This window comes from Notolabrus celidotus, chromosome 22 (assembly GCF_009762535.1).
Source record: "Notolabrus celidotus isolate fNotCel1 chromosome 22, fNotCel1.pri, whole genome shotgun sequence".
Taxonomy (NCBI): Eukaryota; Metazoa; Chordata; class Actinopteri; order Labriformes; family Labridae; genus Notolabrus; species Notolabrus celidotus.
In genome coordinates, this window is record NC_048293.1 from 22,320,555 (window position 1) to 22,346,765 (window position 26,211).

At 43.3% G+C, this 26,211-nt stretch overlaps 1 protein-coding gene across 2 annotated transcripts in view; it reads left to right on the plus strand.

Moving 5' to 3' along the window:
- ccdc88c (coiled-coil domain containing 88C) overlaps nucleotides 1-26,211 on the plus strand; it is a 48,212-nt gene that overhangs the window by 16,771 nt on the left and 5,230 nt on the right. Inside the window, exons 4-30 of one of the 2 annotated variants that reach the window (XM_034675195.1) lie at nucleotides 4,633-4,702; nucleotides 6,680-6,738; nucleotides 7,639-7,722; nucleotides 8,693-8,836; nucleotides 8,913-9,139; nucleotides 9,490-9,571; nucleotides 10,821-10,979; nucleotides 11,085-11,231; nucleotides 11,362-11,512; nucleotides 11,607-11,788; nucleotides 12,287-12,424; nucleotides 12,520-12,804; nucleotides 12,891-13,688; nucleotides 13,803-13,930; nucleotides 14,012-14,153; nucleotides 14,371-14,514; nucleotides 15,511-15,672; nucleotides 15,757-16,034; nucleotides 16,239-16,382; nucleotides 16,571-16,757; nucleotides 16,847-16,992; nucleotides 18,627-18,716; nucleotides 18,818-19,125; nucleotides 24,142-24,231; nucleotides 24,546-24,650; nucleotides 24,735-24,863; nucleotides 24,977-25,215. In XM_034675195.1, the coding sequence (XP_034531086.1) occupies nucleotides 4,633-4,702; nucleotides 6,680-6,738; nucleotides 7,639-7,722; nucleotides 8,693-8,836; nucleotides 8,913-9,139; nucleotides 9,490-9,571; nucleotides 10,821-10,979; nucleotides 11,085-11,231; nucleotides 11,362-11,512; nucleotides 11,607-11,788; nucleotides 12,287-12,424; nucleotides 12,520-12,804; nucleotides 12,891-13,688; nucleotides 13,803-13,930; nucleotides 14,012-14,153; nucleotides 14,371-14,514; nucleotides 15,511-15,672; nucleotides 15,757-16,034; nucleotides 16,239-16,382; nucleotides 16,571-16,757; nucleotides 16,847-16,992; nucleotides 18,627-18,716; nucleotides 18,818-19,125; nucleotides 24,142-24,231; nucleotides 24,546-24,650; nucleotides 24,735-24,863; nucleotides 24,977-25,215 (4,818 nt within the window). The remainder of the gene's footprint in view (nucleotides 1-4,632; nucleotides 4,703-6,679; nucleotides 6,739-7,638; nucleotides 7,723-8,692; nucleotides 8,837-8,912; nucleotides 9,140-9,489; nucleotides 9,572-10,820; nucleotides 10,980-11,084; nucleotides 11,232-11,361; nucleotides 11,513-11,606; nucleotides 11,789-12,286; nucleotides 12,425-12,519; nucleotides 12,805-12,890; nucleotides 13,689-13,802; nucleotides 13,931-14,011; nucleotides 14,154-14,370; nucleotides 14,515-15,510; nucleotides 15,673-15,756; nucleotides 16,035-16,238; nucleotides 16,383-16,570; nucleotides 16,758-16,846; nucleotides 16,993-18,626; nucleotides 18,717-18,817; nucleotides 19,126-24,141; nucleotides 24,232-24,545; nucleotides 24,651-24,734; nucleotides 24,864-24,976; nucleotides 25,216-26,211) is intronic. The other variant, XM_034675196.1, reaches the window with a different exon arrangement.

Below are 26,211 nucleotides of genomic sequence, written 5' to 3' on the forward strand. Positions count from 1 at the left end.
TTTCTCTTCTCTTGGGGCCTTGCAGGAAACATTCTGGGCAAAGTTGCGGTAAAAGTTTCGGCTGTTCGCGGACAGTTTTCAGGAGCTTTATGCACATTTAAAAACAGCATTCTTGTTCTATTTATGCAACTAGTTATATTTTCCCTTATAACCCCCTAACTGTGAGGCTCAGAAACACACACCTCACTACTATTCCTACCAATTTCAGCTGGTTTTGGCGGATGCAAGATCAGACGGATGAAAAGCCCGCGTGCATTTTCTTGCAGGTTTGGCGTCTTCTAGTCACGATGCAGCAGCAGCAGAAATAAGTTGACAACACTGAATTGTTTTTGAAAAATGTGAAAGCAGGGGAGGTAAAATAGTATGCATGGATTAACTGATCGATGCACTGCACAGTTTTAGACATCCGTGTTTTGTTCCTGTCAGCTCCAGGGACTCCAGAAAGGTCTAAGAAAAGAGAAAAGTGAGGGAGAGGAGAAGAAAGAAAAAGAGGAGAGTAAATGTTGAAGGAAAGACAGAAGGAAAGGACGGGATAACTAAGAAAGAAAGAAAGGAATGAAAGAAAGAAAGAAGGAATGAAAGAAAGAAAGAAGGAATGAAAGGAAAAAGGAAAGAATGAAAGAAAGAAGGAAGGAAGGAATGAAAAAAGAAAGAAAGAAGGAAGGAAAGGAAAAAGGAAAGAAAGAAAGAAGGAAGGATGGAATGAAAGGAAAAAAGAAGGAATGAATGAAAAAAGAAAGAAAGAAGGAAGGAAAGGAAAAATGAAAGAAAGAAGGAAGAAAAGGAAAAAGGAAGGAAGGAATGAAAGGAAAAAGGAAGGAATGAAAGAAAGAAGGACGGAATGAAAGGAATGAAAGAAGAAAAGAAAGGATGAATAACAGACCCTAAAAAAGGAATCTACGGCAGAGATCCAGAGGAACCTACGAGACAAGGGAGCTGAGGGACTCCAGAAAGGTCTATGGTTAGTAACTTTAATGGCACAGGAAGAGTAAACAGAGGAGAGAGAGGGAAGGAAGGAAAGGAAAAAGGAAAGATCTGATTCAAGGTCAAAACTGCTCATCGTTTTCTGCTCTGACTGAATGAAGCAACATTTGAGGAGTCATGTGTCCTGTGTGCTTTTTTTTATCAGTGTGGTGGTTATTGCTCAATTGCTCTTTATTGATTTGATCTTTACTGATTCTTCACATGCTGGTGTGTGTACAAAGTCACCAGATTACACAACAGAGATGATAATTTACCAGAATCTGTATTTATATAATCTGCAGCACAACAAAATCATTCCAACTTGGGTTACATCCAATTTTAAATTCACACCAAGGTAGTTTTATAATCAGAGAGCCTGAATGGAAGAGACAACGTTGCTGATGTCTGCCCGTGAAGCCCACTTTGATATTTACCTCCAGAATAAACTTAACCCAACTCAACCAATCAGGAACGAGCGCAGAGCTTCACATGAAACATTCTGTTTTGGTTTTTAAGCGATGGAAGTGGTGGGAAAGTTCTGCGGCATCAGCTGCACAGTCAGATCTTTGGTGAGCTGCCACCATTTTATTGATCTGGGATTAGAAATGTGAGCCCAGTGTGTTAGTGGGGCATGGATTTAGGCCTTGTGCGTATGTGTGTGTGTGAGTGTAAATGGGTCATGTAGCTGGCTGTATTGATCGCTTGTCAGTTTTAAAGTGTTAGATCCTGCTGGTGATGTCGCTGCAGGAGAATATCTATAGATCTGAGCTATTAGTAGTTCACAGACACACACACACGCACACACACGCACACGAGTGCACTTTGATGTGTCATTGACTTTCAACCTTTCAACCTCTTCACCCTCTTTTTATATAACGTGTGTGTTTAGTGACAGAAGGCTTCCACGGTAAATGTGCTGCTCCTATATTAACATATGTTTAATACGCTGCAGGTGCAGAGGGTACGAGCCAGAGAGCAGAGCGTAACTTCATCTGTCTCATCTATAATAAACAACCAGCTCGTTAGCTCTGACCTCAGACTTCCATCTTTGTTTCCAAATGGAAAAAACACCCTGAACCTCAACCTGCACGCTCATTTACTTTGTCCCTCTCCCGTCCTTTTAGGGATGTGTGGACAGAAACTAAACTTTATTACAACTTCCTCTGACTCTACAAGTTAATTAATGTAAAAAGTTGAGTTTTCATTCCAACAAAAAGGATCCTTTATCTCCATAGTTGTCTTTATTCCCGCTGAGATTCTGCAACAGCAGTGTAAGGAAGCTATTCCATCACACTTCCCTTTTCTCATCTGGACCAAACAACGCCACCTTTCTCCTTTGCTGTGACTTCATACAGATAGGATTGTGGGAGCAAAAGAGGTTTGACATGCAAACAGGAGTCCTGGCATCACAAACACACCATGCAGTCAATTCTTGCTTGCTTTCCCATTTTCAGGGACGTCCATTTGGCATTGTTCGTACCTCTGCTGCAGACTTAGAAAGACTTTGCCCCACTATTCCTCCCCTGTATGCTCTTGCTGAACAGCGCTGTAATCAGTGATCTTGTCTGCAGCAATAGTAACCCATAGACGGTCGACAGGACGGTGCACCCCTTTCATCTGGTTTCCCTCGTGGACCAACTGTCGTGGGGCACACCAAACTGCAAGACCTCATGTGTCCTAACAAAGAATTTCCATGACGTCCCAATTTCAGCCTGGTTCAAGAAACTCTTTCAGTACCCACAGTTATATCAAAGTTATATTTTTGGGCATTTTTGCCTTTATGGATAGGACAGCTGAAGAGAGACAGGAAATGAGGGGAGCAGAGAGAGGGGGAGGACATGCAGTGGTCATGGTCGAGGCTGGAATTGAACCTGCAACCTCTGCAACGAGGACTATAGCCTTTGTATGTGGAGCGCTTAGACTGCTAGGCCACCATCGCCCGTAGTCCCCACACTTTTTAAAGAATGATGCACACAGTTGCATAATAAGGTGCATAACTTTGACTGACATATGTAGGGATGTAGCTGATTGACAGAAGGCTGACCCCATCTCAGCTCCACCTCTTTGCCCGCTTCTAAGTGGATTGAAAGTTAGTGTGAGTCAGCTTTTCTGATATGGAGACCACCATCGTTGGGTTACTTCTTCAGAAACCAGTGTGTGACATCCTTGAGATCACGTCCATGGTTTATAAAGTCTATGAGTGATGCATGCTGCTTTGGTTTGTGCCCAGAAACGTCGACTTGATACCCGCTTCATAACACCAATCATTTTAAGACTGGAGTTGAGCTGTGCCTTAAAGACACCTGGTAGCCAGCTCACATGTTTTATTTATTCCAGTGTGTGTGTGGGGCTCTCGTTACCTCCTGCCGTATAAGCTGCTGTAACTCTACCTGCAGGTATGTCTCTCCCCTGAAGCTGTCCATGCAGCCTGCTCGTAGCTGCGCTGTAAGCTGATCGTGCGTTTACTTGCCTGGTTAGCAGCTGACTCTCTGGACGACACATTGAGTATGCACAGAAACGTTTCTCACATGAGGATGCTTCCCTTGTTGTGAATGCGAGACTGTGTGCAGGTGTGTGCTGTGTTTATTGGTGTGTTATTCCAGCCCATCCCTGCTGACAGTCACTTCCCTCAGACTCAAACCCTCCCAATACATTTCCCTTCGTCTTCGCCGGGGGTCATCAGCACGCCTCCTCCCATGCGCCCTCGCTCTCACCCTAATGCCTTCCTGTGTGACCTTAAGCCCCCGTCATGTTTCCTTACGTCTAAACACTTTTCTTTGGCAGACAAATGTTTCGATAAAGACTCCTCTGCCCTTCCCCACGCTCTGATGGAAGATGATTAATCAGAGTTGATAAGAAAATAAAGACAGCGTTGTGTTTTCTTGGCTCGCCCGAACAATCAGGTGTGTTTTGGGAGGCAGGAGAGGATATTCTGGAATGGAAACTATTCCCTCCCAGCGTGCTGTTTCTTTCCTGACTCAGACACACACTCTCTTTGTGTTTCCTGTTGGCTGCCGGCCTAAACACACATGCACACAAACACACATGTCTGGGTCAGTTGGTGGCTGGACTTTGTTCATTTCTACCAAATGTGTTTGGATCAAAGCTGAGCAGAGGGGGGTGCAGATATTGTCCGCTCTGCTTTCACACTTTGTGTTGTTTTACAACACATGACTCAAGCTGGAGTTAGAGGAAAAGCTCTACTTAATAAACACATTTCTGTCTTACTTACGGCTCCTTATTATGCTCAAGACGATCACTCTTCCTAGAAGATATTCTTACAATAAAAAGCTGTACACCTTATTTGATTTTCTGTTGATTGAGTTCTAGTTTTTGCAAGTGTTGTTTTCCTTATTACAGATAAGTATATTTGTACATCTAAGTTATCTGAATTTAGATATAAATGTCCACTTTGGTTCTTATCTAGATCACAACCCTTTAAAAAAATAAGTCTAAAAGAATCTGAATGAAGATCTGTTTATCTTAACAGTATTCTGTGCGTAACAAACATGACATGAGCCACTTCAGCGCTTTTATTTCTTTTAGCCGACCTCTCTGCTGCTCCTGAAGTCTCTGATTTTGCACATTTTATGACAAATACAAAAATAATAACCAATCTTTTTATGTCTCTCTCTCTCCCTCCCGTACCCCTCTTCCTTCCCTCTACAGGAGACCTTACAGCAGCTAATAGTCATGCCTCTTCCAAACATCCTGTGCATCGCCAAGGATCCACTATCAGGTAAAACACTCCCACACATCCTTCACCCCGTATCAGGTTTCCTTTTATGAATCATTGCAACAAAACTTCCTCTTCAGCTGACATGAATTAATTTAAAAAATTGTCTTTTAGAGGATTTGAATGATTGAAAACTGTAGTCCAGTTAAATGCTGAAACTGACTGAACAAAAACTTTATAAAAAGTCTGGATGGTCAAATATTTCCTGCAAGGTGTGATATAGGCCTGAAGACATCATTCCCAGCCTCCTGTTTCTGCAGCATGTTGGTGTTTGCAACCTCAAATGACGTCCCCTCTTACTCTAACAGAAGACCAACAATACGGACATTTCTTCAAGTTGCTCCTTCGTCTGTGCAGCCATAAATGAATAATTATAATGATAATACTAATTTGTTTACAATCCTCATTCTGTCTGTATCCAGACTGACTTAACTCACGCAGCAAACAGCCTCATCGGATGAGCTGCTGCTCACGGTATTGAAGACACATTTGCTGCTGCTTGAAATGCAAATCCAATCAGGTTTCTATAGATCTGTCTCGGTCCGGCTGTGGTCGCCTTAATGGGATTTGAAAGGGTCTTTTGTGTCCCTTGCAACTTGACGCACAATGATGCTGTCAAATCCAGAATGATGGATGAGTATCAGAAACGCTGCAGCAGCACGAACAGGACTGAGCTGAGTTTGAGTCTTTCTGTTTAGTACTTCCCCGGGTCTTCTGGTAGCAGTTTGTACTTTTGACTCATCATCTGTGTTTCTCAGATTCATGATATGAGCCGTTATGGACGTATTGCGGGGGGGCAGAGGAAATGCTTTGTACTCCAGAGCTTGCAAAGAGTGTTTTGAATTGATTTGGCGCCCCCTGTGGACAAAGCAGCACCTCTTATCATCTTTGCTGATTCTGTCTTGTACATGCATGACGTTTAATCTCACAGTTAAATACACTACCAGACAAAAGTTTGGACACACCTTCTCATTCAATGGTTTTTACTTATTTTAATTATTTTCAACATTGTAGATTAATACTGAAGACAGAATCTTGAATCTTGAATCTTAGCTGTGATTTCAAGATTGTAATATTCCTTTTAATGAAAAGAAAAATCAAGTTGTTCATGTGACAGTTATTATTTAATCTTAGAAATCTGTTATTTAAATGTTTTTATGGTGCCTGATTGTGCTGCAGTATAACAATCAAACTGTGGTAGACCATCTGAAAGCTGGTTTTCTAACTGCCTTTAAATAACAAGAGAAGAAGAAAGCATGAGGGTCAACACCAGTAAAACAGGCGACTTCTGCAGCTGTCAAAAGCTCTGTTAGGAAGTTCTCTTAAAACATAAATGAGATGAAGTCAAGTGCAAACTTTGCAAGGTAACACCAGCATGTCTACATCATATGCATGCATATATCTAACTAGCATATCTACAACAACTCTGCACAGTCAGGGGTCTACTCGAATTGTTGTTGAATGCTTCCCAATGACTATCGAACAGTATACTTTCTGCTGACTTCAAGTAATCAAGTAACCACACATGAAAACCCTCTCTGGACACCCAAATCTGATAGCTTTGAAATAACCGTGCAGTCAGTCCGTCTTAGAGCTGAGATTTGGAAAACAAATCTGTTTCTCATGCAGGCTGCACACAGCTTGAGTCGACCGTGCCTGTCATCGAGTCGTGATTATGACAAATGTAATGGTGCACGGATTGAAGTGTCAATATTACCTGTGCCTGTTTGCAGGAATCAAATCCTGCTTGCTTTAACATGCTGGTAGACCATGATTAAGACAAATGAAAACAGATTAGGAAACAGATACTAAAGGAGTCTGTAGTGAGTTGAAGGTGTGATTAAGTCAAGCCTGATAAAGCTCAACACCTTGCATTTGAACTTCAGATTTAGCAGGTGTTTGAACTTTTCTCCATTAACTTTGAGTTCTTATTCCTTCAATAATTCAAAAACCTGCCTCTGTGCTTTCTTCTACTTCCAGCTAAGAGCATGGATGAGCTGAAGAGACTGTTGTTGCTGATACTCGGCTGTGCTGTCCAGGTAACACACCGCACACACACTCCCAAACACAGAGTGGATCTGTGCCACCCTGTCTCTCCCAGGAAGTGTATTCGTCTGTTTGGTTTTGCGTGTCTGAGCAGAGCCGTTCAGTCTGATAAATGCGGCTGTGGGTGTGTCTGCAGGATCCAAACACACATGGAGAAACACCCGTGGTTTGAATACTTGAATGACTTTTAGAGTAATGACACTCTTTAATGAAAGTGTTGGAGGTAATCAGGATACTTTGACAAGTTAAGATCCTGCTCGAGGCGACTTTAATCTGTAAACATTTGTGTTAAAGTGATTAAGCTTAGATCAAGTTTGAGAGCAGATTTTGAAATGCATTTCGAGGAGCTCCATGTTTGGCAGGTTTAGGGTTAATTGGGTTACCTGTAATTAAAGAGGAAGGGCTGCTCATGTGGGAGGTCGGGGCTCAGGTGGTTTCCCTCTCTGTGTGTTTGTTCCTTCACCTCTTTGTTGTTTCTCATTTCCACCCCTCCCAAAGCTCTGAACACACCGCCTTTTTCTTATCTTTCTTTTCCCTGCGGCCGCTCTCTTCTCTCTCTCGCTCCCTCTTTCCTTGTTTCATTACCTTTTTTCTTTTGAGTTTTCCCTCCCTTTGTTTCCCTCCCTCCCTCCCTACCTGTACTGGTTATACTGGTTCCAGGGAAAAGGAAGGCCACGAGGGAGCGATGAATGGAAACACAGAGAAAGGGAGGGGTGGATAAAGCCACATGAAAATAATGTTGATGCGATAACAAAATACGTCTGTCTGCATCACATTAGTGGTTAAATAGACAAACCAAACAAACCTCTGTTCTTTATGTCACTGCATAAAAAAACCCATTATTAAACACACGGTATTCAGACGTGTTTCCTCCTCTGTTTCTCTCTTTACAGTGTGAACGAAAAGAAGAGATGATCGAGAAGATCAAACTGCTGGACATCGAGACACAAGCTGCCATCGTCTCACACATTCAGGAGGTCAGTAGAGCACAATGCAAGGAATAAAACACAAAGCATATACAAAGCTCAGAATAGTTAGATATCTATGTACAACAGCACTTGGAATGAAGGAGACATATACAAGGATGTTAAAGTGGAAGAGTTGCAGTTATTGTTCAGTGATCAGAGGGAGGAGTTAAAGAGTCTGATGGCCACAGGCAGGAATGACTTCCTGTGGCATTCTGTGGTGCATTTAGGGGGGATCAGTCTTGCGCTGAATGTGCTCCTGTGATTCAGCAGCAAGTTGTAGAGAGGGTGGTGGATGTTGTCCATGATGGCGTGGAGCTTTGACAGAGTCCTCCTCTCTGTAACCGCTGTCAGGGAGTCAAGCTCCACCGGCCTTACGGATCAGTTTATGCAGTCTGTTTGCATCCGCTCACCTCAGCCTGCTGCCCCAGCACACCACAGCAAACACTGGCCACCACAGACTCATAGAACATCCTCAGCATCGTCCTGCAGATGTTGAAGGACCTCAGCCTCCTCAGGAAGTAGAGGCGGCTTAGGCCCTTCTTGTAGACGGCTTCTGTGTTCCTGCCCCAGTCCAGTTTTTCGGCCAAGTACACTCCCAGGTATTTGTAGTCCTCCAAAATGTCCACACTGGCCCCCTGGATGGAAACAGGGGTCACTGGTGTTGTGCTCCACCTCAGATCCACAATCAGCTCCTTGGTCTTTGTCACATTAAGCTGGAGGTGGTTCTGCTCGCACCACAGCCCTGTTCTCAGCCTCATCAACCTTTCCTGATGCATCTAACTACAGCAGAGTCACTTACGGTCTGTGGTGTCAACAAGCAGAAGCAAAATGTGCCTGAACTCTTTTTTGCAGATTGATTTGACATGACGTGTGATCAGTTCGCCTCTGACCAATCAGGATCAAGCATCTTACACAGCCAGAAGATCAGTAAGAAAGCCAGCCAATAAAAAATGTATGTCTCATATTATGTTTGCTACAGGTGACACACAACCAGCTGAATGTTCTTGACCTGTCCTGGCTGGAGGAGGGATCCGAGCTTGCACCGGAAGAGCTCACGCCTCTGTCCAAAAATATGGCCGTGTCGCTACAGCAGCTGATTGACCAGAGAGACAAAGCCAGTGAGGTATGAGGACACACATCACAACCAATAAACTATAGATAAGAAGATGATGTTAAATTAATAAACACTCTCTCTTCAGGTGATTGTGGATCTGACTCAAGAGAGGGACTACCTCTCCAGCCAGCAGCCCCAGGAAGGGTGCAGGAACCTGGGCATGAGCAGCCCGGAGCGTGGGCAGAGCTCTGGAGGCGTGGGAGTGACTAACGGCGGATCGTCTGTGTTCGGACTGACCACAGAGGAGAAGCAGCATCTGTCTGTGGAGCTCGCTGACACCAAGGCCAAGCTCCGCAGATACAGACAAGAGCTGTGAGTAATGTTCAGCGAAATCAAGAGAGAGAGTGGATACCTAGACGTTGATGGAAGAACTTCGGCTGAAGTTTGGTGATACAAGCAGCTGGTAGTCATTATACATCCAACACAGCTTATTACCCTGTCTAGCTCTGAACTACAGTATAATCACACACGGGATCCATCTATTTAAAGACTAACTAAACACTCTACTTTACAGCTACTGACTCTTTCACCAGGATGTATTAAAGACTCAAAGTAACCCATGTACACATAACCAGGTTACAGGGCCGATCATGCAACATAATGATGGATTGTAACGTATTTATTTGAGACTGATCTCTTCCTGTGTGTGTGTGTGTTTGCAGGGAGGAGAAAACAGAGCAGCTGATGGATTCAAAACATGAGGTGGAGCGTCAGGATCAGGAGCTGCAGAGACTGAAACAAGAGGTCAGGAACAGTTTATAACCCAGTAGTTACAGACTGGAGGAGGGCACAGAGGGCTGCTGGTGATACGCTGCAGGATTATTTGTGGATTTGTTTTTGTAGTTTTGATGTTCCAGTTATGTGAGTCTTTATAACACTTCACTTAAGTCAGACCTTTGTTGAGAAATCCTGTCTGTCGGAGGTTTCAACAGGCCATACAAATCCCAAGAGAACGGCCCAGTCTCGATGTCCACACTCGCTGACTTTGAGGCTCGTTCCTGTTTAAGTCTGTGAGGTCTTAGTGCTGTCCCTGTGTCAAATCATCAAGTGAATGAGGGATCTCTTGCAGACTTTTTTAGCCCTTTCCATAAGTTGGCATATCTGCAGACTTAGCATGAGGGAATCACTGATAGTTCAATGCATTGTGACGTGAAGTATGGGATTTCCAGGGGAAGCCTGCATGCATGGAAAAGTAAAGAAACCACAACACAAGAATATATAGATGGACGGTAAACACGAAGTATGGAAGGTGCAACCAACCTTGACTTTTTAAAAGAAACAAAGTTTTCCTTAAAGTAGAAATATATAAAACAGCCTGATTTAATATATATTCACACATTATATATTTTCAAAAAGAGGACATCGATAAATTGTCCATTACCTCTCGTCCAGTCTCTACGGCAAGAGTCTGAAATCATGAAAATCAGTCAGTCAGTCAGTCAGTCAGTCAGTCTGTCTGTCTGTCTGTCTCTTAAGCTCTTTTGATTCAAGGAAAGTAAAAATTGTACAATAAAAATCCCTAATGCCACCAAGGTGAACTACATCACGCCATGCATGTTTTCTTGAGTATTCACAAACTGCTGTTCCATTCCCTAGTTACTCCACTTTGAGCTCTTGCAGCCTTGTGCACTCAATCCCTTTCCAGGGGATGTCTAATAAGTCCCTATGGGCTCAGGGTTCAGGGTTTAGGGAGGAGATTCAGCCTGTGACCAATGTTGTTATCAGAAAGTTAAGTTTCAAGTCTTTTGTTCAGTTGGGATTGTTTTCTTTTCACTTCAGTGGAACTTTATCATCATAGATTGACCTAAAAATGCAGATCTGAATTCAAGTTTAATGTGTCATGCATTGTTTAATCCGACCTGAACACATAACCTGATCTTAATTTATGCCTCGTTGATACATATGTACCTCTCCAGCCCCCCCCCCCCAAATCGTATCTTTGTTATAAATCATGCTTTAGTTCATGCAATTAATGATATGTTGTGTGTTTCAGAATCAGTCACTGTCGTGTGAGGCTCGTTCGGTCAGAGTGTATCGGGACGAGGTGGACTCTCTGAGGGAGAGAGCGGCCCGAGTGGACCGGCTGGAGACTGAACTGACCCGGTGCAAAGAGAAACTCAACGATGTTCATTTCTACAAAACCAGAGTTGAGGTAATAAAAAAACATCTTCACATCGATATAAAATAATCAGTGACTGTGTAATTTTATGGGATATGATTTGATATTGTGTGTATTTGTGTGTGTGTGGTCGTGCAGGAGCTTCGTGACGACAACATGACTCTGATGGAGACGAAGGTGCTTCTGGAGGAGCAGCTATCGTCCTCCAGAGGGCGCTGTGATAAATTGCACACACTGGAGAAAGACAACCTGTTACTACGAGCTAAAATACACGACCTGGAGATGGTACATGACTCTGACATTATCAAACATTTATACATCTGTCTAAGAAGGCTCTGCATGAAAATACTCAGAGGTTATACTTTGGTTTAAACTGTTGTCAGAGTACTCATGTGTAGCTGTCTGTGTTTCTTAGGAGAGAGACAACGAGCGCAGACGGTTGGAGGAGCTGGTGGAGGAGAACATGCTGCTGGAGATCGGTCAGAAGCAGAGCATGAATGAATCGGCTCACCTTGGCTGGGAGCTGGAGCAGCTGTCCAAGAACCATGACAACACTAACACAGAGAGTACGACACACTCTATGCTGTTTGAAATGTTCTGTCACATCCTGTGTTACGTGTGTCCTGAAATCTTACTCTTTATGTTCCAAACTGTTTGCAGCTCGTAAGTCGCTAGTCCACGAGCTGAACGAGTGCGTTTCCAGTCGGGTGTTGAAGCTGGAGAAGGAGAACCGGGAGCTTCAGGCCTCGATCGAGAGACTGAAAGAGGACAACCACCAACTGGAGGAGAAGCAGCTCCACACGCAGGAGCTGGACCGAGAGAACCAGAGCCTGGGCAAGAAGGTAGGAGGCAGAGATTTGTTCCTATAGAGGAGTTATGAACTCTGGGTCCTGTTTGTATCTTTTAGATTATAATTCACTTATCAGCACAACAAGTTTTAGAATAGCTCCGTTTGTTTGCTTAGCAGGAAGATGACTGTAACTGCTGCAGGGTTATCCTTGGATAGACCTTTTTGAAAACCCAAAACAGCCTCCTAAGAGCTCTGTTAGTTTGCTCTTTTAGTTAGGTTAGCTTTTAGAGTTATTATACGTGACACACACATCTTGTTGCATCCAAACTAATCTTTCCAAGCAACCAAGTTGCACAATAACAGACAAACCATCATGTTTAAGCAGCATTAAACTTGATGGTCCTGTGCTTTTGAGGGTAAAATTACTGATTTGTGTTTTTTTAAATCTGGTGCATCAGAGGAGCTGATTCATTTTCCTATTCTTGCCACTTGTTTGAATGTTGCTAATTATTGTAGTACCTTGATCTTGTGTTGTTTTTTTTCTCCTTAGCTGGAGCGTCTCCAGGGATTATTGGACCAGGAGAGACTCACCAATCAGGACATGGAATCTCTGGGAGAGGAAATCTTGAAGGAGAAACAGATGCTGGAGAGAGGAATGCACACGCTGAGGACAGAGAAAGACAGACAGGTAGTTAACACACACACCTACATTGTTAATGCTCATTACAAGACACTAAATGCATCCTTTGTTGACACCTTCACCTGCTTGTTTTGTCCAATCAGATCTCAGAGCTGGAGAGCGAGAGGCAGCACCTCTCTGATGCGGTGGCCTCCCTTCAAGAGCGAGCGCAGTCCAACAATGAGGCGAGGGTTCGAGAGGTGGAGACGGAGAACCGCCTCCTGCACCAGAACATCACCGACACCAGCTCCCGGTTGGCCAGCTTGGAAACGCAACTCAAACTAGCCAATGAGGAGTCGAAGAGGCTGAGGGAGAGAGCGGGGCGGTGCGAGGAGGTGGAGAGGGAGGCGGCACGGCTGGAGAGGAGCAGGGACGCTCTGAGCAGAGAGGTAAAAACGCTCAAATACTTCAACTCATGGAAGAAGTGTTTTTATTTGAAGAACTAAATGAGACAAACTCTTTATTCTGCTTCCAGGTGACCTCCCTGCGTGCATGCAGCGAGCGGTCTGAGACTTTAGAGAAGCAGGTGTCCTCCATGGAGCAGGAGGTGCACAAACTGAAGAGGGAAGCAGAGGATAACCAGAAGGAGCTGCAGCGACTGGGAAGACAGGAAGCAGAGAACGGCCTGATTTCAAAGGAGAACCTGGACCTCCGCTGCTCCCTGGAAAACCTGCGTTCCTCCACCGCCCGCCTGGCCACCTTACAGGAGGAGCACAAAGAGTCCCAGAGAGAGAACCAGGAGCTGCAGAGGAGGCTGGAGGAGGTCAAAGAGGAGGCACAAGGAGAGAAGAAGAAGGCAGAGAGGCTGGAGGTGAACGTGGCAGCTCTGAACCAGGAGAAGCATCGCTTAGAGGAGGAAGTACAGAGTAGCAAAGAAGAGAGGGAGGAGGTAGATAGAGAGAGGCAGGAGACGCAGGCCAGAGAGGAGGAAGTTAGAAGGGAAGTGGAAGAACTGAAGGAAGAGCGGAGGAGGAGGGAGGAAGGTGACCAGGAGAGGAGGAAGATTCAGCAGGACCTGGAGCAGGCAGAGAAGGGCAGGAAGCACCTGGAGAAGGAGAGCTGGAAGATCAGGACGCTGCTGGAGAGCAAAGAGACGGAGCTGGAGGAGAAAACCCGGCGACTGGCGACGGTGCGGAAGGAGGGCACAGCATTGAGTAAGGAAGTGGAGAGGCTGAAGGAGGTGGCAATGAAAGGAAAGGACATTGAGAAGGAGAACAAGGAGCTGCAGAAACAGGCGACTATTGACAAGAGGACGCTGGCTACTCTGAGAGAGGTGAGAGGAAGAACTTGTCACATGGAAGTCTGCAGGAACTGATCTTTAAGTATGTGCATTTTATCGTCTGATGTGTCAGCAGAGTTTCATTATGATGTGTCTTTGTGCGTGCAGGAGCTGGTGTCAGAGAAGCTCAGCGTTCAGCAGCAGAGCGTCGAGTTAGAGAGACTCAACGAAGAACTGGAGAAGATCGGACTGAACAGGGAGAAGCTGCTGCAGCAGGAGCACACGCTGGAGGACAGGTAGAGGGCTTCGTATCAGATATAGATACGTGGAGAGGAATTAGGGTGGTGTTATTGATTTGTTGTTTCGTGTAAATAAAGCAGGTACAGGCTGCTGGAGTCTCGGCTGGAGGAAACTGTCCAACAGACGATGAAGATCAAAGAGGAGAAAATCTCCTATCTGGAAAAGAAAGTGGAGGAGAGCAGCGCGTTCAATGCAACACTACAGGCCGAACTCACCACTGTAAGAACACACATGCTGAGTATCACAGACTCCATAATCCCAGTGTTTTGTAGACTGATATTATAAATTTATTTGTCACTTCTATCATCAGTATGAGGCTTTAAACGTGATGCACACTAAGATGAGTCCTTAGGTCTTTAACTCTGTTACTATCAGTCCTGTATTGTCAGATTTAAGTGTTTTTAAGTGTTTCATGTTTATTTATTTTCCTCTGCAGGCTCGTCAGACAGTTTGTGCTCTGCGTCAGGGAGATGAAGAAAACCACAACTCCCAGCAGCGCTCAGGAGGTGACAGGGGTCATGGGTCAGCCACTGCTGAGCTACTACGGATAAAAGATCATCTCATCGATGTAGAGAAGAACGTACGGCAACCTTTTATTATTAATGCTCTATTATGATGATATGATGTGCAAAGCAGGTTCTTACACTGTACAAGGAGTATGTGAAAACATATAACAATAATAATAACTTTATTTATATAGCACCTTTAAAAACAAATGTTTACAAAGTGCTTTCACAAATAAAGCTTGGTTCGAATAAAAAAGTAAACCTTTTGACAGACAGGGAGGAGGAATTTTAACAATGCAAAACAGAATTAGGTTAAAAAAAAACACAGAATGAAGTGGTAAGACAATAGACCAATAAATCATTGTTCAAGAGGTTTTTACAGGGATAAATAAATTAAATAAATAAAAATGGTTAAAAGCATTAAAAGGACAATAAAAGAGGTTTTCACAATGAGAGGACGACATCACATCGGGGAAATTAGAAAAAGTGAAAAGGATAAATTAGGAACATTAAAATAATAAATAAGAATAAATCAAAACAATAAATAGTCAAATAAAATAATCAAATAAAATTTCAAACAATTAGTTGGATAAAAGCGAAAAATAAAAGCGGTTAGAAGTATGAAATCCCATCAAAGCAAATCTGTAAAAATGGGTTTTAAAAAGAGATTTAAAATATAAGATTATCTACTTAATTCTTAAAGCTTCATTATCACACGTTTCTTTATTTAAATCTTATTCAGCTTTTTTTGTCATATATTGTTATTATTTAAAACAAAGCAGAACAAAATTTGTCACATAATAATTATAATTATATCTTTAATAATGTTTTTTATATATTTAAAGAAATGAAAAAAAAAAAAAATAATAATAATAATAATAATAGTAAAAATATATAATGCTTTTGATATATATTTAAAGAAATGAAATAAAAAGATAGTGATGATGATAATAATATCCTTATTTGTAGTGGCATCAGTAGCATCAATTAAAAAAAAGAACCTTATTTAGCATTTTTGTGTAGTTTTTTATTTTTGTTTCTAATCATTTTGGTGTCATGATTTCCTCCAGAATTCCTCCCTGCAGACAGAAAGCAGTTTATTGAAGGATCAGCTCAAACAGCTGGAGAACCAGAACACCTCTCAGAACAACCAGATGGGGGCGCTGCAACGTCACATCAGCACCCTGCAGGAGCAGAATTCATCCTTACACACTCAGACTGCAAAACTACAAGTAAACAGAAACAGGTTCAGTTATTTTAAATTAAAGGGAATAAGACGGAGTAAACTGATCAACTCTACATCTGCTCTATCTTAGGTGGAGAACTCCACGCTCTCCTCCCAGAGTGCGTCTCTCATGGCGCAGAACGCCGTGCTGCAGGGCCAAGTCACCGCTCTGGAGACGGAAGTGGAGACTTGGCAAAGACAGCGCGAAGAGGCGTGGCGAGCCAGAGAGGGCGTGCTCAGCGACCACGAACGCCTGCTGAACGTTCATGAGAGGCAGGCGCACGAGTACGAGCAGCTGATCAGTCAGCACACCACGCTGAAAGGGAAACAGAGGGCACTCGAGAACGATCACAGGACGCTGCACGGAAAGTAAGTAAACACAAACTTGTCAGTGAGTGAAATGATGTCCTGTGTTTAATGGTTTAATCACTTTGGATCACGAGTGGAACAGAGTGCTGCCTGGGTTTACTTAAATCAATGCTTTGAAATTTGATTATGAAAGTATAGCAGATGCATCTCTGCAGCAGACTGATCTGCTGAATCACAGCCACTCACCCTCTGCTGTGTTTGCAGATACTGTATGATGCTGCAACAGAAAGACAAATGGGAGGAGCAGGAGGGGCGTGGACAGAAAGAGAAGGAGGAACTGAGCCAGGAGATCCAGAAGAATCGGCTGCTACAGCAAGAGAATCTGCAGCTGAGGACAGACGTTGACAGGTAATGTCTCACACGCAGGCACTCTGAGGGTTTCTTGTACCATTTTATTTGACACTGCAAAGGAAGAGAGTATATGGAGTAATCAGTGTAGCTGCAGCTCTGTGGCTGAGCATGTCAAGACTATAAGACTGGATTACTTGACCGTCCTCACATCCGTCTTCTTTTGACTCTCATGTTTTGTTCTCTAGACTGACAGGAAGCCAATCCCAGCAGTCGGAGCAGTGCGAGGGTCTGCAGCAGCGCATGAACGAACTCAAGATCTCTTTAAGCTCCTCCCAGCAGGAAGCGAGCCAATGGATGGCACGATACGATTCGCTGAATGAGCAACACCAAGGCCTGGATCTGACCATGGTCAAACTGGACAACCACTGCGAGGTAAACCCACATTGAGTTGACGCAGGCGTATTTGACTTCTCTTTAAGATCACAACCTCCTGACGTGACTCTCTGCGTGTGTGTTTTTAGCTGTTGAGTCGACTGAAAGGGAACCTAGAGGAGGAGAACCACCACCTCCTGAGTCAGATCAATCTGCTGAGTCAGCAGAACCACAGTCTGCTGGAGAGGAGCATGGAGAGCAAAGAGCTGTTTCACCAGGAGCAGAAACATTACATGTAAGGAAACAAACTGCACATAGAGGGCTTGTGCTTTGGTAGTAAACATCCTGGTAACACAGAATCTACATGTAAGCACAGAAACAATCACGTGATGTTATTTTCCAGAACTGCTTCATGAAAGGACACTTTACAGAGATTAAAAACACAATAAATAAAATAACACAATAACATAAATAAGAACAACAGGCAAAAGTAACACCAAGTTCAAATGAAGCAGCATTTTAGTGTAAATAGAAAGAAGAGATCAGCAGCAGCATGTTCCAGCAACGCTACAGAAATACAACACATCATATAAAAACATGAAAACATATCCTGGATCACTCAGCAGAAAGTCATCAGTCAAAGAATCCACAACCTGACGCATCCTCATCTAAAGCCTTCAATCTGAGACCAGCTCCCTCAGAGCCAGATGCTCCTGCAGCCGAATCCAGGCTGCAGGAGCTGAGCGCCTAAAACTCCTCATCCACATTTCTGGAGACAGAATGCAAACACATGTTTTGTGACTGTGTCTCAGAGTGGAGACTGAAGCTTCAGGTGTTTTTAAAGGTGACATATTACGCTCTTTTCATCAAAATATATTGGTCTAAGAGGTCCACAAAACATGTCTTTTAAGTTTATGCTCAAAAAAACACTTTGAAATCAGATTTTGGCATGCCTGAAAAACCCTCTTCTTCAGCCCTGTTCAGAACGGTCTGTTTCCTCTCTGACCACGCCCCCTCAGGAAGTGGATGTGGCCTCAGCTCTCCAGCACGTTGATCTAATGTTTACATGTTGGCTGAATATACACACTGCTTACAGACCGCGCTACTTCAACCCTCTGAATCTGATCCAGAATCTGATCCTGATGGAGAGGCACCTGCAGCAGGACCCTTCTGAAGGATTGGTCACAGATTTAGTGTTTTTTGTTGTTTTATGTCAACGTGTGTCTTGGTACACAGCTACTAACATGTAGCTATGTGGCTATGCTAACTAGCGCTAGCACTTTTCCATGAAAAATAAAAATCATCCACTAGATCTTCAAATCTGCAGACGTGGGGAGTAAACCTGACCTTTGTGTTTATTAAGACAACTAGCATGCCTCCCTCCTAAGCTCCTTGTTAGCACACATGTGTGCAGGGAATGAAAAACGGAGGAGGTGTTGAGTTGTATTTTATACAGTCTATGGGCTGAACAAGTTCCGAGCTCTGACTTCCGTTACAGACCGGATGTCGTTGTGACGTATGAAAAACACTGAAAACTGAAACGGCTTGTTTCAGCACACATTTACAGAAAGGTGGAGAAATCAGAACAGGGGCAGAATGGATTTTTTTCATTTTCGGGGGGTTTGTAGACATGCCAGGGACACATATTTCAGGTAGAGAACCATTAAAAAGTCGATTTTGCATATGTCACCTTTAAAATAGATAAAATTGTGTAAATAAGACGAGTTGCAATCATTACTGACTTCATATCACAGATGCTGACTGAACTGATCTACTTGAGCAATCCTCATCCATAATGAGTTATTGAGTTAAAAATATTATAATTTAGGGACCTGGTTTAAAAACAGGGGAATGACCCTTTAATGTAAAATAATATAAAGAAGAAAAAGGATTAATTAAAATCCTCCTCCTCTCTCCCTCTTCATCCAGAGATAAGCTGAATGCTCTTCGTCGTCAGAAGGAGAAACTGGAGGAGAAGATCATGGACCAGTACAAGTTCTACGACCCCACACCTAAAAAGTAATTATTTAGTTTTCAGAATAACTCCGACAGAAGTCTGAATGAGATGTGATTAATCCGTCAGAGCTTGATATTGGATGTAAATGTTTCTGTGTCGTCAGGAGGAGTCAGTGGTCCGGAGCCAAAGCTTTAGCCAAACTGATCAAACCCCGAAAGGAGAGCAGCAGGGAGCGAGGCGGCAGCGACCGGGACAAGGACGGAGCCAAAGACAGAGAGCGAGCAAAGAGTGCCCCGGACATCCCTCTACCTGCCCCGCCTCCCCTCCTCCCCCCTGAAACCCCGCCGCCGCTCCCTAAACGGACAGCCAGCGACTCCCAGGACAGCAGCCACACCTACAGTAACCTTAACAACCACGTCACCAGCCCCAGCCTGGGACCGCAGAGTCCAGCTCTGACGCCCATCAGCCGAGGTAAACACACAAACACACACACACACACACACACACACAAAATAAATTATTCTAGCCTTCTTTCACAGCTTTTTTTGGAGCCCTCGATTCAGGAAGTTGCTCCTCTTCACATCCTGACTGATAAATCTCTTGTTCCCCTCCTTCCTGAGAGTGCAGACTATATTAATAAAAGTCTTAACTATGATATTAAGATGTATTAAATAACACGTTCATCCAAAACAAAACCTCAAAGCTGATGAAATACTCTCACTTTGGATCAGATGTAATCCCTGCAGGCTCCTCTAGAGGGCCCTGTTCACCAACACATTGCTGTTTTTAAACCCTCAAATCTCCTCTGTGTCACTTCTTACAAAATATTCAACAGACTTTGCTCCTAAAATAGAAACACTAACTCTCTGTGGTGTTATTATTGAATCACACCTTTAAGTTGACATGAAGAACAGCTCTCTGATCAGCTGTTCAGGTATATGGTGTAGAAGTCAACTGGTACATCGTGAATCTTGATATTTCTGCATCCTACTTTGACACAATTTGGAGCACCAAAGTCTCAACCTTATGTAGCAGACTGAGTGATGTTTGTAGAGTTTGTTATCTCAGCTCTTACTTGTAAAAAAGTGAAGAAAGCGGGTAAAACGGTGGCGTTCAGCGAGGCTGTAGGGAACTCTGGATGGTGAGTGATGCAGACTATGTGAGCCGCTGGTCTCCTCTGATTCAGAAAGGTCCTGAAGTCCCACTCCTGACAGCAGGAGCTCTCTGGGTTCATGGGCTCACAGTTTACACACCTGCTCCACCAAGTGACTCTGGATCTCTGCTGCTCTCCAGTTAGAGAAGAAGTTTCTCCTCCTCTCTTCTTTGGTCTGTTGAGTCTCGTTCTTACTCTGTGAACTGAAGCTGCAGACCTGAACAGCTGATCAGTGGGCTGCAGACGGAGGAACAAATGGAGTTTCTGACGGCAAAGTAAAGCCCTGAAAATGTCTAAATAGAGCCCACACCCACACAGACAACAGACTAAATCCCGTGTTAGAGTTGACCCCGTCTGCAGCAGTTGAAAGTCTAGCTTCTGTTTTGGTTCCCCGTCCGGTTTCTCATCCTTTATAGATTTGGTTCAACACCTTTTTAAGGTTATGAGCAAAATGAAATCATGTTGTAGTGGGTAACATTGAGCTTTAAAGCAGATTAACTCATATATTCATGTTGAGTTACTCTCAGTATAACACTCTAATGAAGAGGGAGAAAGATGTATTTGTTTGAGGACATTTTCTCACACAGTTTGGAGTCTGTGTTCGAAGCTTCTGTTGGTTCTGTGACAGGATGGAGGACAGTGAGTACTTTAAAAGCTTCGTGTTATGATTGATATGAGACACAGGGTTTAAATTATGCTAAAAAATGTGTCACTCCTTCGTCCTTGACGTCCTCTACAAAACAAAACAACTCTGAGAATCCAGTGTGGGTTTTTCTTGGCTCCTCGGGATGAACAGGATGTCACTGAACGTCACTTTCTTACTTTGGGACAATCAGTCAGAGGAGACGGCGGAGGAATGAGACGCTGGCAGGCTTTTAGAAGAACTGCGAGCAATCAGGAGTGGTGACAGGGTTTCTTCCCAGAGTGCTTTGCAGTGATGGAGAACGGGGCAGGGTACTGAAACCCAAACATGAACTTATTTGGTTCATTTTTATGCAAATGGAGGAACGCAGTCTGAATTTATGAGCTTGTAGCGTCTTCTGTAGAGAGGAGGAAGATGTTTTGCTTCATGATTTATTCTTTAGTACATGGTGTAACTTCCTCCTGATGAGCAGCAAACTCAGAGTTTCCAGTTTGAGCTTCTGGATTCTCTGTTTCTTGCATTTCCGGTTATCAATATCATTTGACACGGTTTAATCATCGATCACATACAAAGAAAGTTGCAAAACACACACTTTAGTAAGATGATGATTACTCTGCTGGGTTTAATGCATGGCTTTAACCTGTTCTATTTTCATGTGATTTATTTTTTTATGCACTAATCTCAAATTTTCTTTCTACTTACAGCAGAGCTCAACTCACTCTAGATCTTTAACTTACCTTTTGATATTAACAGAATCAAACTTTTCATGTTTTATGAAATATCAGGTGAAAAGAAGTCGAAGCCGAAAACACGGACAAGTTAAAAATCTCTGAAAGGAAAAAAGTAATTTTTCTTTGATGGATCTATTTCAGCATCATTTTATTTATAAAGGAAATATTACTTCTTCTTCTTATTCTTCTTTTTCTTCTTCTTTCCAATCCAAACATTCACACCCACAGTTGTGAATTTAGAGGTTTGTTCCAGGAAGTGTGCGAGTGCTTCGTGCTGTCCTAGTGTAACATCATCAAGTGTGTAAAAATGTCAAATTACACACATTTATGAGAGTCCAAATTTCTGTGGATTTAATTTTGGAACCAACTCAGAGTTTATTGAGAAGGATGTGATTGTTGAGCCTCTGCTATGAGTAAATAAAAGCTCATAAATTGAAGCAGTATTTAATAAAGTACAAAAAAAATGTATGTAAACAAATCAAGCAGGATGAAAGTATTTTTGTTACTTACTGCTTGTATTATAATCACTTCTTGTTTCTATTTATTCAATGTTTTTGTAGTTTTTATGTTTTTCAGTTAAATATTCGTAAAGTTTTTACATTCATGTCCGCTTGACCTTTTCTAATTTGCTTAGAAATATCAACTTTAAACTAAGTAACTACAGTAAGACATAAACTCAGGCAGGAAGTCTGCATTTCTTTTTCATTTAATAGCACGTCTTAAGTCCTCACAGACTCGCACACTGCAGGCCTGACGCTTTTAAAGTCTGTGAGGGCTTAGAGCAGACTTTAGGATCTGGCGTTCACTTTTTGTCATCTTATCCACCTCCTTTTCTTCTCCTTCTTCTTCTCATTACTCTTCAAACTCTCTGTTCACTCACATATCACCACCTGGTGTAGCCTAACAGACCAGTTTCTGACCAATCAGGCCCGATGTGCTCGTTCCAGATTTGTTCCAACACAACATTCATAAGTTTTATCACATTAACACTTCAATGATCTTATTGAAAAATATAAGATATAAATGTAGCTTTAGCCCGGCACTGTAGAGCTGCATGTGTCTGGTCTGTCTGCAGCGTGTGTCAGTCTGAACATGTGCGTTAACTTTACAGCAGCAGTTAAAGTTCAGAGTGAGTTGAGCTCAGTCCTGATTTGAAATGCATGAATCTAACTTTCTTGATTTATTCTGACGGGTTTTCTTGCATGGTGTCTTTCATTTCTGATAATCTCAATCATGTCTTTAACCGGCTGTGATCTTTAACACAATCATTGTTTCATTGTTTTCTTTACATCCCTCTCTCCTTCTCTCTCTCCGTTCTCCTCATCTCAGCTCCTCCCAATCCAAAGCGCTTACGTTTCTTCCGCAGTAAAAGTCAAGACAAGCTCCTCGCGACCTCCTCCTCCTCCTCCTCTTCGTCTACCTCCCCCTCCTCCTCCTCCTCCACCCGTCCTTCTCTCTCTCTCACCAGACGACTGCGGTTCTGGTCGTCCTCTGACATCACCGCTGATGTCATGAATTGCCAGCTGATATCAGCCAACGGAGTTTTCTAAAATCGTCCTCCTCATCATCATCCTCTTTAACCGTACTTATCATCATCATCATCATCATCCTCCTCACTGCCACGTCCACTCAACAGTCTCTCAGATGCAACATTCATGCATGCACTCTAAACACTAACACACACAAACGCACAAACACACACAGACAGGTGCATGAAGCAGTGAACCAGCAAAGTAAATCTAGTAAGTAGTGTGCAGAGTTGGTTGATGTGTATAAGTCTGAGCGCACATGCACGCTTCCGAGCACGCCAAGCTTGCCCGCATATGTCCACGCCATTTAAAGTCATCTGTGTAAAAAGTCTAGCTGTGCTTTCATGCCGTCACCTCCCTGAAGTTTACACCTGCCGAGTTTGTTCCTCCTGTGGAAGTTTGAGTCTGCTCTGAGCCGCTTCAGAATACTTCAGAACTTTGCTGCAGAGACGTGTGTTTCTCCAGTCACCAAAACAAAGACAAATTTACTGCATAATCGTCACCCAAGCACCCATCTTTCATCACTGTTTGTCTTTGTACTCGCTTTAACCCTCTTGTGTGTCTATCTCTCATGTGGAATGTGAACTTTCTGATCACCAAAAGCACTTAACGGAGGCCAACGAGGGCGATCCTGCACAACAACAGAGAGAAATGTGCTGCAAATTCAAAAACGATAAAAAATTCAAAAAGATTTATTTGTAAGAGGAATGCAACGTCGGAAATGCGCTGCTACTTGAAAAACTGATTGCAAAAAGCCAAAAACAACTTCACTAACAGCAAATGTGCTGCAAAAACATCAGTGATACAAATTCAGACAACAGCTGGAAGAGATAAAGCTTCACGTGCGACCTGTTGAGGCCTCTTTAGCAGAAGAGTTTATAACAGATTCTTAATGCAGGTTTTTTGGCTTTTTGCAATACATGGTTTTTCATTTGAAGCACTTTTCCTTCATTACATTTGTGTTAAACCTTTACATGCTTCTTTAAATTTGTTGCACATTTCTCACAATGGAAATCAGCCGTTGCAGCACGGTTGCTCCTATTAGTCACTGTATACATAAGCTCTAAAAACACAAGTTCTATGCTTACATCAGCATCTTTAAGTGGAAGATAAATATACAGACATCATGTTAGCTCAGAGGGACAGCGTTTAAGAATTTGCTGCATCGTACGGTGTACACACACACAAAATGAAGACCCTTACCTCACCTAGCCTTCCAACTATGTAGTGCAATCTAAAAATAAGTGTTTCATGACGGCACACAGCAGGATGTTGAAGCTCTGTATCACTGATTTGTTAAGTCACAGTCCACCTTGTGTCTTGCTTTGCTTACAAGCTCCCTTCCTTTTTGTCTCAGAAATCACGTCTCCTGATCGTAGAGTTGCGTTCAGACCCAGCAAGCTTTCTAACAACCCTCTGATTGGTCTGCAGGTTTGACAGACAGGAGCCGCGGTGTTTTCCGCAGCAGCACTCCAGGAGGAAGCAACGAGAGCATCAACGGAGACGACGGGCACGGACCAGGTAATGAGAACAGGGATGGTTTCAGTGGATGTGTGTCCAGCTGCAGAACAGAGCAGGTTGTTCAAGGCAGAAGAAAAATTAAAGGATTTTAGAGTCATTCTGGTATTTTAATCTGCACCAGATAGAAACCTTTATCTGTCACTGTGCACTTCAGACTGAGTCCTTCAGTTTCAGGATTCCTCTGCAGACCGAACCGCCTCTTCTTGTGGTTTCCAATCAGAGCAATCTACCAAAACAGTTTCACAACTTTTGTTCCTTTCTGTCATGTCGATGCAAAAAGAGAAATAATAAACTCTCTGACTCCCTTCCTTCAGGTCGTAAAGCTTTAAGCTCCACCCCGAGCCACCAGTCATCCTCTCTAGGTCTAAACAACAACTCCGGCTCCAGACTGGGACCAGCTCCGGGCCAAAGACCGCGAGGTAAACCAGATCATTGATACACAAGTTGTTTATTCTTCACTCAGCGAGAGGATGCGTGTGCATGACGACTCTTTCACATTTCAGGTCTATTTGATGAAGAATCTCGCCAAAACGACTCCACGTTCAGTCACCACGGCACCGCAGGAGGTCGCCCTGGGTCTGCAGACTTCAGCCGCAACACCTCAAGCTCCAACTCACCTGTGAACTGCAGAGGTGTGCACACAGTCTTCTCTGTTAGCAGGATGTTTGAATGAATGATAAAAATGTGAATCATCAGCCTGCCTCTCTTTCATCCGTCATAACGTCTTCATCTCTAACCCCCTCAGATACATCGGATCGTCAACCGCGCTCAGCCAGCCTATCTAGTGATGATGTCATGGGCCTCAGCCAATCACAGCAGACTCTGTCACGTAGCTCCACCCTTCCTTACGACCACCTACCCCAAAGGGCCCAACCGCAGCGAGGAGCCGGGGTCAGGATGAAGCACCGCTCCTCTTCGCCTGGGAGTGAGATGGTGACGCTGGAGCAGTTTCTACAAGAGAGCAACGTTAAGTCTCCTCCGATGGTAAATATGCATGAACATAACGCTTTAATACACACAGGAAGTACAGAGTGAGGGTACATATTCAAGCTTTGCCTTTACTGATGGTTTTTAAGGTAACTTGAGGTGATTCAGGACAGAATAAAACACATGAATCACTGAATCCAGCATTTAAACCTTTCAAATAAAGTTTGCATGAAACAAAAAAACTTCTGAGGTCTGAGGATCCTTCCTCAAAGAAAGCAGGATGATAATCTGAGGGATTTGAAGGTTTGAAGGCTTGTCTTTTTGATGGATCATTTGACCTGAAGATTGAAGTTTGCAACTTTAGTAATTTTGTGAAAATGCAAGCTTTTGATTCTTTTCTTTTGAGCCTGCAGCCTCTAAAGTCAGAGCTTCAGCAGAGACATTAACATTAAGATAATGATGCATTTTAACCTTAGTGCTGCAAATCCATGGTGTGGAAGTGTGTTGCAGAGAGGAAAGAGGTAGAAATCTACATAAACAGAAATATTTCAGTGAAATCTGGGGTGGAAATGAATGCTGTTAATCTGGTCCAGGTGGCAAAGACAGAGATCCTAAAAGAAACAGAGTCCGGAGCCGAGTCTGTTACACCAAAAGGACTCAAGCAGGTCGAATCGACTCATTGTAGCGGCCCTTTCTCTGGTGGTTTTTAAAGAACGCAGTCTGATCTGCTGATGATTCTTATCACTACAAAGCAGGGCTCACAGCTGAATCATGCACTGAATCAACTTATTGACGAGCCTTTGTCCAAACATAAAGGGGTTTTATTCACGTGTGAATCAAACAGACTCCTGAACACAAATCAGATGTTTCATTCCAGCCTGTCGTCTTCACGTTTGATTCCAGCGTGAGAATTTCCCCTTAATGTGAACAAATATCTCCTGCTGTGTCAAAGAATTTCAACACCCATAATAACTCTTATTGATTATCCTGCAGAGAGGGAGAGGCCTCCAGAATGTTCTGTCAGACAGCGAACATTTATATCCTCACAAAGTA